This window comes from Rattus norvegicus, chromosome 1 (genome assembly GCF_036323735.1).
Source record: "Rattus norvegicus strain BN/NHsdMcwi chromosome 1, GRCr8, whole genome shotgun sequence".
In the NCBI taxonomy this organism is placed as follows: Eukaryota; Metazoa; Chordata; class Mammalia; order Rodentia; family Muridae; genus Rattus; species Rattus norvegicus.
This window is the reverse complement of record NC_086019.1, coordinates 94,796,803-94,807,725: the sequence shown is the minus strand read 5'-3', so window position 1 is coordinate 94,807,725 and position 10,923 is coordinate 94,796,803. Positions and strand designations below refer to the sequence as shown.

Sequence of the window (10,923 nt, the reverse complement as noted above, 5' to 3'; positions counted from 1 at the left end):
AGCTGTCCTGGAACTCACTATGTCGACCAGGCTGGGCTTGGAATCCACAGAAATCTACAGAAATGTCTCCCCAGTGATGGGATTAAAGGCATATGCCACATTGTCTGGTTCCAATATTTGCATTAAAAACATGTGTGTGCGAACTCCCCCCGGAGGTGGAAGAACATGTGCTCCAAAGCCCTCTGTAGATTTCAGCCTTTTTGTGAGGGTTATGGGGTTCTAACACACGTCAAGAACCTTTATCTGCCGAACAATCTTCCTTCCAACACTTTGTTTTTGAGACAGGGGCTTCCTACATGTAAGCAGCTGGGCTGGCCACGAACCTGCTAAATCAGCCAGGCTGGCCTTGAACTCACAGCCATTTTTCTCACTTGTCTCCCAAGTGCTGGACAATCATGTCTGACTTACTTATTCACCATTTAAGAAACCCTGTTAGCATAAAGGAGACACTTTCCTGAACACAGGGGATGGAGAAGTATGAGCCAAACAGGAATTCCCAGTTCGCTAGGGGATGGATAGTCTCAGTTCTCACTTGGTGACCTTCCTTGGCACTGAACTGTGATGACCAAATCAATCTCTCTCTCTCTCTCTCTCTCTCTCTCTCTCTCTCTCTCTCTCTCTCTCTAACACTGCTGGGAGTTGGGTCTCCTCCTCCCTTGCTTCTGCCCTCGGCTTCCCTATATGGTTGCTTTTCCCTCTCTCCCCTGGCTCTGTGTGTGTGTGTGTGTGTGTGTGTGTGTGTGTGTGTGTGTGTGCCTCTTTAAAGATCTCACCCAGTCTATGGCTTTACACATGTCTCTCAGCTATCAGCCCTCCCAGATTTACTGTCAGGACTAGACTTGTCCCTAGACTCTGAACCCTACCTGTAGTCATTCACCTTTCTCCAGAGAGATGTTAGGTTATTTTCAACTCACCGTGACCAAACACAGGCAGCCCTCTCTCCCTCATTTCCCAACTCTTCTAACTCTCTTTCAACCCGCTCTCCATTTTTCTAATCCCACCCGGGCCAATCACCGTGGTCCCTTTTCTCAAACACACACCCCCTCCAGCCCCCAAGTGTTGGCCCTACCTCTAACCTATTTCCATAATCTCCCTGGTGCCCACACCATGGCCCTTTCGCCACTCCACCGAGATAATCTCGGAAGCTTCTCAGGGCTCTGACTCCCCCATATTTGTTCTCCAAAGGAAGTCTTGAGGACACACATGCACCCACACAGGAAGTAGGTGGTGTTGTCACCATCGGAGTGATATCTGTCCTAGCTGCCTCTCTGCTGCTCCTCTACTGTTCTGAAGATCACAATTTTGACCAGATCCTTTCAAGTCCCAGCCCAGCATGGCCCCTCCAGGTCACCTCCTGTTCCTGTTCCTGCTCCCAGGTGAAGCCAGTGGTCAGGGGTTGAGGGACAGGAAGGCCACCTGATGTCAGGGGCACAGAGAGGAAGCCGTTCTCCCTGTGCCCCTGGGCCCTTGGGGGTTGGGCATGGGATTCTGGAGCCCTGCTGAGTCACTTCTATTTCCCTTTTCTGCTCTCTGTGCCCAGGAGTCAGTTCTCCTTCCAGTTTACCTCTCCGCTGTGGAGCTTGGTTAGGCCATCTTAAGTGTAGCGAGAATTTTTGGTTTCTGTAAGAACTTAGTTATGTTATGTGAATGTTTTTGTTTTAATCTCAGATGTGGGGATGTGGGGATCCTTCAGACCGTCCACGGCAGGTAACTGTGATGTGTCTCGTGCTCTGGCAGGGGTGCAATTTTACCAGCTGAAGATAGTTTACTTTTGGAATTCTGGGGAGCCTCGAGAGGTTTAAAGAGGCCAGAGCCCCAGAGGATGCAACAGCAGCCTGCTGCTTCTGCTGGGTTGCTGGTTGGAGACATCCTAAGGACTTGCCCCTAGAACTTGACAGCCCCTAACCAGTAGGAAGTAGTCTAAAGAGGTCCACATGCCCTTCCCCCTCTAATCTTCCTTCTTGCTTACCTAGTGTTGGGGGTTGATGGTGAAGGGGCCAGGATGGAGAAGAGTGCTAGGAAAAAGACCCCAGTAAAGTAGCCAAAAAGCAATCAGCCGTTAGTGATTCAGCAGACAGCCAGTGCAGCGGCAGGAGGAGCAGCCACAGCCTCTAGGACTCTGGCATTTTTTTCACCCTCTCAAGAGTCCCCAGAATTCCAAAAGTAAAATCATCACGCCCCTAGGAGACAGAGCATGAGACACATCAGAGTCAGCTGCTGTGGACAATCTAAAGCAGCCCCATGGCCCGCACCTGGGCTTAAAATGAAACATAGTCACATAACACAACTGGTTTTTAGAAGAAGCCAAAATTCGCACTACACTCAAACATCCCACCTGCCCTGGGCCTCAGTGTTGGCGTCTGCTCCCCTATACTTGCCACCCCACCCGCCTTCTCGGGTCTTTTCACAGTGGCCGCAAGTCAGACAAACGAAGGTGAGGAATAAAAGAAGCCTTTGACCTTGAAACTTCAGCACGCCTGCAACCCTAACGTCTGGTGACCTTCCTAATCCCAGCCCTTTCCTGGTCCCGTCTTGACTCTTTACCACCCAGTTGAAGTGATGGGAACCATGAGACTCTAACAGATTCTCCGGTGTGCCCAGGGCACAGGAATTCCAAAGAATCTAGGAGCCACAGTTCCCCCTACCCCACCCCACCGCACCTTGCCCCACCCCGCCCCACCCCCACCCCGTCTGGGATCTTGGAGGGGGCTGTTCGTGTGAGAGAATCACAGCTTTTGGGTGCCAGAAGTCTCAGCTGCCTGCTTATCTGGGCTCTCACCCCCCCCCCCCCAGGTTCCTGCTCCGGATGTGGGCCTCTGTCCCTGCCACTCCTGGCAGGCCTGGTGGCTGCAGATGCGGTCATGTCACTTCTAATAGTGGGGGTGGTGTTTGTATGTATGCGCCTACACAGCAGGCCTGCCCAAGGTGAGCCAACGCTGGGGCAGGGCTTGAGGTGTAGGTCCCGTAGCAGTCCCTAGGGAAGAAGGGGGTCCCACGAAGGCGGTCCCGGGGAAGCCCTGGAGGAGGTGTCTGGGGAACCCCTGAGGAAGTCCCTGCGGAGGCAGGGGGTCTCCCAAGAAGGTGGAGATGCGGGAAGAGTGGTGGGTGGTCAGGCTTCATGCTCTCTCTACTCCACCCACCAGAAGATGGTCGAGTCTACATCAACATGCCTGGGAGAGGCTGACAGCTGCACCTTCCACTTTTGTCTTCCAACCATCCTCGATCGCATGAGGGTGGGGTAGGGAGCGTGGGAATGCATTTTCTTCCGGACTAGAATAAAGCATTCAAATACCTCTAGACTTGTTCTTCTCAAAGTCTGACCTCCTCCCAAGTAGCGATTCCCTGATTTATGACCGTTTTTTTTGGGGGGGCCCCACTGTTACCCAATGCCTCAGCCCAGTCAAACATAACTCAGTCATTGTTTTTGCTTCGTCTTTTATTTGGGGACAGAAACGGTACAAGGTCAGATATCTCCCAGAGGGCACTCTGTGGATATTTATTCCAGCGGGAGTCCTGATCCCAGGGAGGGTTTGTTGAGTAAGCGTCTGGAATGAGTGGATCCGGGCATCAGGTTGTTGGTGGGCATAGGGTGGGTTCATCTGTAATACTGCCTCTGTGTGTTGAGGTCACTGTATACTTCTGGCCTCTGACCCTGAAGCTCCTATAAAAAGAAAAAAAAAAAAATAGAGGGAGGACATCATTGGAGGGGCCCAGCAAGTAAAAACAAATCTTGTTTCCTAATGACCTTCTAGGTCTCTGCTAACTTTTTCAAACTTAAAATCATGAAAAGGTCCAGATTTTATTCAAATGCACTCAGTGTTCCCCTGGCTTCTCTGCCCAGACATTATGTGCCAACCCCAGGGCCCTTGCACATACAATTCCTGCTGCCTGGAGCACCAAGCCCATAGATGTTCAACCTGCTCCCTCTGAGTCTTGGACATGTCTCAGTTTCCCCATCTTTAGTTTCTTTCCTATCCTACCATTATATTGGCTTACATCAGTCTCTTCATAATGCTCCCCCAAATGACTTTGTTAATTTGCTTCAAATAAGCCTCTCCAGTCGGGATGCTGTGTTGATCCACATAAATCTCAACCAAGTCATTGAAAGATAAATAAATCCGGCTGACATTTGCCCTCAAGTTTCCTGGCTCTCAGACTGGACAGCCTAGGGTCTTCTGGGTGTGAGGAGGCCAATATTGAGATTCTATGTTTTGTTTTGTTTGCTCGGAGACAGGGTTTTGTAGATTGATGTCATTATGCAGGTGAAGACAGACAAGATAAAATGAGGCCCGCCATTGGATGAGAAGGAAGGGAGGCAGGAACAGAGGTTTTAGAAGGGAGAGAGAAGAGGAGAGGCCGGCCGGAGTGAGGAAGAGCTGGGAGAACATGGTGGCAGATGTTAAGATTCTTCTCCAACATAGATACAGGTTTTTATGAATATTTTTAAGGGATGGGTGTGTACAGAATTTTGTGCTGTCTAGATGGGCAAATTCTATCGTATCAATTGGATCACGGGTTAATTTGTGGTGTAAGGCAACTTTAATTGAGTTCAAGAGAAGGTGCGGTGGTGGGACACACCAACCCCACCATGGAATTGGGATGTGTTTGTTTGCATCCCATGGTAACTACCCGCCAAGGGAACTGTGAGTGAAAGCAGCGTGGCCACCCGGGTCAGAGAGAGAGCCCGGGAGAAAAGCGCAAAGCAGTACAAACCGCAGGAGAAACCCTAGCACTTTTCTTTTTTACAGCAACAATGTTTCTTTGTGTATCCCTGACTATCCAGGAACTCACTCTGCAGACCAGGCTGGCATTGAACTCACAGAGATCTGCCTGCCTCTGCCACCCGAGTGCTGCGATTAAAGGCGTGCACCAACACTGCCTCACACCAAACTCAAATCAAGAGTCAAGAGAGTCTTACACTTTTCAAAGAAAACCTTTCTCCAGCAAGGAGTCAGTCAAATGGGCAAAACTGGCTCCGGGGAGTGAGGTAGACTTCCAGAAAAGGGGACACAGATTAGGCATCTGTGGTTGCAAGGGGCAGACTCTCCGAGAGCACACACCAGAGACCAGCCTGGGTGTGTGCTTCCCTAGAGAAGGAGTCGCATAGCCTCACCCACATCCTGAAGGTTAGGAAGGAGTTTTGAGACTGGTGAAATGGCTCAGTGGGTAAAGCTGCCAAGTCTGACGACCAGAATTAAGAGTTCAGAGGTCCCCAAGGTGGAAGGAGAGAACTAGCCCCACCAGTTGTCTTCTGACCGCCTCCATGGCTGCCAAGGCGGACGCACATCCACCCGCTCCTCACACACCCATAAATAATATGTGCAGTTTTTAAAATAAGGTAAAGATAGGATTTGATGATCTCCTATAACCTGCCTATACACGCACGCATGCTCACACACACATTCACACATAAATACACACACACACATAAATACACACACACATAAATACACACACACACATAAATACACACACACACATAAATACACACACACACATAAATACACACATGCATAGAATCTTGACTAGAGACTCATTTGAAACTGAGCATAAAGGTCATGGTTGCATTGAATGTGTTTGACAGATGCTCCTTTGCCTTCAAGATTGGGGGAGCTCCCGAGGAAGGGACCTCAAGGTTCTGGGAAGGGGTGTGTTTGTGTGTGTGTGTGTGTGTGTGTGTGTGTGTCTGTGTGTCTGTGTGTCTGTGTGTCTGTGTGTGTGTGTGTGTGTCTGTCTGTGTGTCTGTGTGTCTGTGTGTCTGTGTCTGTGTGTCTGTGTGTCTGTGTTGGGGGAGCTGGCATGGGGCAGGAGCAAGGGTGGAGGAGAATTTGCTGTTCTTACCTGATAAGGTGACTCAGTCTCAGCCATGTGCTGTTTCCGGGTCCCTGGAGAGGGATAGAGAGGGACACAGAATGTAAAGATGGACTAAGCTGTTAATTGGGACTAGTTTTTGTTTTTAAAACCAGCCCTTCCGAGCAACTGGAGAGATGGTTCTGCAGTTAAGAGCAGATGCTGCTCTTGCGGGGGACCCAAGTTCAATTCCCAGCATCCACACGGGTGGCTGGGTCACTTGTAACTCCACTTCCAGGGATCTGGTTCCATCTTCTGACCTTTGTTGACACTGCACTCAAGTGCAAACACACACACACACACACACACACACACACACACTGAAGAAATATAAAAAAAAGAAATAAGAGGGGGGAAAACCCAGAAGCCCCCCCTTTCTGGCCTGAGGGTGTCACTCAGTTGGTACAGAGCATTTGCTACAAATGTAACCATTTGGACTCTCAGCATTAAGGGAGGAAACAAAAACACAGCAACAACAAGCCAGCCCTCCCGTCCCCAGCCCTTTCGATATTTGTGACCTTGAAGCTTTCATTTTGTCCCCCTCCCACCAGGCCAGGTCTCAAAGTGCCCCAGAGCAGCCCCCACCAGCTCCGCTTACCGTCTGCAGTCCCTCGGCCTCGAGAGACCAGGCGGCCCAGAGAGTACACCGCCAGGGCGATGAGCAGAGTCAGCACCAAGTCGCCCAGCACAATCCCAGCCAGTACACCCGGGCTCACAGAGGAACATTCGCATCCTGGGTAATTGTCTCAGAAGGATGAAGAGGGAGACACAGGTTAACAATCAGGGCTCGGCGTTAGCAGAGAGAGAGAGCTAGAAGGAAAAGGGGTAGCCTGAGGAAATCTTGAGAGGAAGAGAGAAAGACCAGGGGTGTTATGGCTTACCACTCTGGGCCTGTACGGGACTTAATCCTAAGGAGAAAAAAAAAAAAGGTAAACTGAGAGAGGTGGAGGCAGCGAATAGAAAGATTGAGGTTGTCCTCAACTACTTAACAAATTTGAAGCTAGCCTGGGCTATTTGAGATTCCATATTCAAAAGGAAGATGTAAACTGAGACACAGGCAGACAGTGGATGTAGAAGCTGAAGAAGGTAGGAAAGGGCTCGTCCCACAGCACCTAACGGACCAGTTGCAGAAGCAACTGACCAACGTGTGATATATCTGTGAGCTTCAATGTCCCTCCTACTGATTCCACCAGGTTCCAAATCTTGGGGCCTCTAGCCTAAGGACAAACCCACAGGCTCTGGTGGAACCTTCTTTTGCCCAGCCTTTCCCTTTGTCTGTGCTGTCCCTTCCTGCCCTCTGCCCAGCCCCGGCCCCAACATGAGCTGAGGCAGCCACAGAAGCACCCCCAACTCACCTCCCACAGTCAGGAGGACAGGAAGGAACAGAAAGCACCAGGAGGGCTCTGGGGCCCCCATGGTGGCCAGACGTGCACTGGACACCACAGTCCAGGGGCTGGTGGGGCCGTGGTGTGACGTCCAACCAAGTGAAGGAGGAAGTCTGAGGTGGGTGGTGGCAGCAGGAGGAGGGGACAGCAGCAGGGGGGAGGGACATATAGACATGGCCGCAGAAAGTATGCAGCCCAGGGGGCTGTGCTACGGTCCTAATGGGCTGAACGTGAAGGACAAGAGATACACACGGCAGTTCTTAATCTTCATCTCCAGAGGGAGGGCAAATCCTATAACAGGAGGGACTACGGGTGTCAATAATTGAAATCAGTTCATCGTCTTCTTCCTGGTTGGGCAACCTTGAGCAAGTCGCTTAGCCTCTCTGGGCCTCCATTTCTTCACCCACAACCCTGAGAATAAAATCGTACTTTCTTTGCAGGGTTGTGGGGCCTCAGCCAACTGACGTTACCAGGTCAGGGCCCGACGCGCACTAGCCTCGTAAGTATCAGATGTAGCTGTCATTCAATATCTACATTCTTGCCACGGTCACAGGCTATCGAGGAGAGAGCCACTGGCAGGAGCACTCATGTCAGTACTCCCAAGTGTTAAGTCACTGAGTCCTCATAGTACTCATTGGGGCTTGATACCTTTCTCCCATTTTATAAAGAGGTAAAGACACTTGCCACAGAGCAAGGAAAGACTGGACAGGACCCAAGACCTAAAGATGGCCACTTCCGCTGTTCGAAGAGAAAAAAGAAAGAAAGAAAGAAAGAAAGAAAGAAAGAAAGAAAGAAAGAAAGATACAGAGAGAGAAAACAGCAAAGCTAGAGGGTGAGAACTCATATCACAGATGGGCACACCACAGAGACAGAGCTGGGGCTTGAGGGGAGGCAGGTGGTGGCCATGTGGTGACTACTGGGCCGGGCTGGGCTACACTGGGGAGCGGGAAGGCAGCTGGGAGCCAGGACTGAGGGAGCTCTTGGGCGAGGAGGTTGGGACTATTTTAGTCCACAGTGGGAACCTAAGCAAGGACTAGAGGAGGAGGAACCTGAGGTTGGAGCCCTTAGGCAAGAGCCAGATGCAGGAAGCCTCCCCCCTACACTGTATGTCACGCCCTGTAGCACCCTGGGTGCAAGAGAAAGGGGAAGCTGGATGGTGGTCATGGGACAGAAGCTAATGCCAGTCTGGGAGAAAAAGACGCTAGAATTGGGGGTGGGGGAGGTGTCTCTGATAATCATAGCCACTACTGGTCAAGCTGAGTCTGGTTCCTAAAGAGTCCAAGTTTCTTTCTAAAGTCTAGAGTCTAGTGGGGAAAGTGGCCCCCTGGACACAGTAGACCTCTTAATTCAAGCCTGAGCTAGCTTGAGCTAAATCAGCAAAGGACCTTTGGCCATGGGAAGGGGGGACCTGGCCTTCTGGGGGGGTCAAGGTTCCCTCTGCCTATGAGTAGAAGCAGAGCGTAGGAATCTGAACCAGAGGACCACAGATCCGTATCCCTGGAGGACTTTGTGAGGCTCATTAGAGCTCTGCCTGACACACTGTATGTTCTCACGGCATGCTAACGACTCTCTTGAGTGGTGTTAGCATGTTCAGAGGTGAGCTCTGGTCTCCCCTTTCTAAATCTTTCCCTCGTTTCCCAGCTTCCCAGCATGAGCCTTCTGACGCCCCGTCCTCCGACCCCAGCCACGCCTGTTCTGTCTCCAGAACACATGCAATGGATCAGCCGAAATGCCAGGGCTATGCAAGTCAGAGCAAACGTGGGCTGTAGGAGGGGGACTGGGCTTGGCTTGGAGTTCTGGTGTCCTCTTTAGTTGCTAAGATGTAGGGAGTTTGGGGGTTCCAAAGGAGAGGTGTTAATGGACATTTGTGGGGTATGAGCCAAGGTCGGGCTGAGCGTGTGTGTGTGTGTGTGTGTGTGTGTTCCTCAGGTGTGTGACTAGAGGACAAACTCTGGTGTCATTCTTACGAATTATTTACCTTTTTTTCTTTTACTCATCTGAAAAACATCAAGTAGTCCAGGCTGGACCTCCCATCACCCCCCTGAAAAACATCAAGTAGGCTATGCTAGACACCCCCTTCTAGGAATCCTTGCCACTCTGTCACCCCGGTTGTGAGATTACAAGACCCAGTCTTTTCTCTTACATGGGTCCAGCACTTTGCCAACTGACCGACCTTTCCAGACCCAAGGACATCCATCCATCCATCCATCCATTCATTCATCCATCTAAACGGCTTTTCCTTTTTTTTCCAGATTTAATTTTTCTGTATATGTGTGAGTGCCTAAATCTACATGCATGCCTGGTGCCCTCAGAGGCCGGAAGAGGCCATCAGATCCCCTGAAACTAGGACTGGAGTTACCGGTTGTCATGAGCTGCCACGTGGGAACAAGGAACCAAGTGAGGCTTAGCCACAGGGCCATCTATATAGCTTCATGCCTAGTAGCTCAGGATGGCCCAGGGATCTGTAACTCAGCTGGCCTTGAACCCCCAATCCTCATGTTTTAAGCTCCCGTGTGCTAGCGTTAAAGGCATGAACCACCACGACCAGCTCAGAAATGACATCTCGCAATATTTTTAAAACTCATACAGCTGCACAGATCCAAGCCACAGAAAGCAGACCTCTGCTGGTCTCTGGGCCAGAGGGTGGTCAGGTTCTATCTTTGGGTGAGGAAAGAAGATGTGGTGAGAGACATCTCCTGATGGGCTGAGCTCTGCAATGGTGCCTTGCTGCAGGAAGCTGGGCTGAGGTCTACAAGACGACCAACCTCTCTAGGCAGCAGGCCAAGAGCTGAGGAAGGTGAAAGCCCACGGTCTCAGAACCCCAGTACTCTGTTGGCTCTGCAGCTGCTGCAATCTATCTGCCCCATGGCAGCCCTGTGAAGCTTTGAAAAGCAGAAAAACGGGCCCACAGGTGTAGCTCGGTGGTAAGGTGCTCATTCACTGTGTCCAAGGCCCGAGACTCTGTCTCTAGCACTGAAGAATTGGAGAAGAGAATGAGGAAGAGGAGGAAGGAGAGGAAGAGGAAGAAGAGGAGGAGAAGAGAAGGAAGAAGAGGAGGGGGAAGAGGAAGAGAAGGAAGAGGAAGAAGAAGAAAAGGAGGACGAGGAGAAACCCCCATTTCCTTCTTCAGGTATCCTATGCTAGCCTTGAACGCATTATATGGCCAAGATGATTTTGAACTTTCTGATCTTTTGTCCCCACCTCTGGAATGCCGGAGTTACCAGCAAGCACCACAGTGCCTACATACTGGGTTGGTTTCTTTTTTGAGTCAGTATCTCAACCTTCATAGCCCAAGATAACCTCAAACTTAGCCTGACTGTCCCATGCCTGCTTCTGATTCCAGAAGTAAAGCCTGCCTTTACCTGAGTGGCCAAGAGTTTTAGTTGGCCGTTTGGTTTGGTTTTTGGTTTTTCCAGAGTTTCTCTGTGTGGCTCTGTTATTCTAGAACTTGCTCTCTAGACCCAGCTGGCCTCGAACCTCCAGAGTGCTGGGCTTAAAGGCAGGTGCCACCACCAACGGCGAGAGTCTTTTTTTAGCAGGCACTTCTGCAAAGGGGAGGCTCCGATGGCCCGTTAGCAGGAGGTGGGCACCAACGTCATGAGTCACTGGAGAAATACCAGTGACAGCTCAGCAGAACACCACCGCACCCCAGTGGAAAGGCTGACCCACTCAGTGGCAGCAGAGACTG

The 10,923-nt window shown here is 50.8% G+C and overlaps 2 protein-coding genes across 4 annotated transcripts; one reads left to right on the top strand and one right to left on the bottom strand.

Annotated features, from left to right (window-relative positions):
- Positions 1–1,064: 1,064 nt before the first annotated feature.
- On the top strand, positions 1,065–3,297 carry Hcst (hematopoietic cell signal transducer). Of its 2 annotated transcripts, none has more exons than XM_006228785.5 (4): positions 1,065–1,376; positions 2,411–2,434; positions 2,794–2,925; positions 3,147–3,297. In XM_006228785.5, exons 1-4 carry the CDS (start codon positions 1,334–1,336, stop codon positions 3,182–3,184), a joined length of 237 nt encoding a protein of 78 aa, XP_006228847.1. In that variant the 5' UTR covers positions 1,065–1,333; the 3' UTR covers positions 3,185–3,297. The 2 variants fall into 2 exon arrangements, with proteins under 2 accessions (XP_006228847.1, NP_001005900.1); NM_001005900.1 differs by having other exon boundaries at positions 1,263–1,376; positions 3,144–3,297.
- Positions 3,298–3,418: 121 nt separating this feature from the next.
- Tyrobp (transmembrane immune signaling adaptor Tyrobp) lies at positions 3,419–7,354 on the bottom strand. Of its 2 annotated transcripts, none has more exons than XM_008759166.4 (5): positions 7,206–7,354; positions 6,732–6,758; positions 6,449–6,583; positions 5,842–5,885; positions 3,419–3,661 (listed from the first exon to the last, which is right to left on the bottom strand). In XM_008759166.4, exons 1-5 carry the CDS (start codon positions 7,264–7,266, stop codon positions 3,596–3,598), a joined length of 333 nt encoding a protein of 110 aa, XP_008757388.1. In that variant the 5' UTR covers positions 7,267–7,354; the 3' UTR covers positions 3,419–3,595. The 2 variants fall into 2 exon arrangements, with proteins under 2 accessions (XP_008757388.1, NP_997690.1); NM_212525.1 differs by having other exon boundaries at positions 3,422–3,661; positions 6,449–6,595; positions 7,206–7,275.
- Between the last annotated feature and the right edge of the window lie 3,569 nt (positions 7,355–10,923).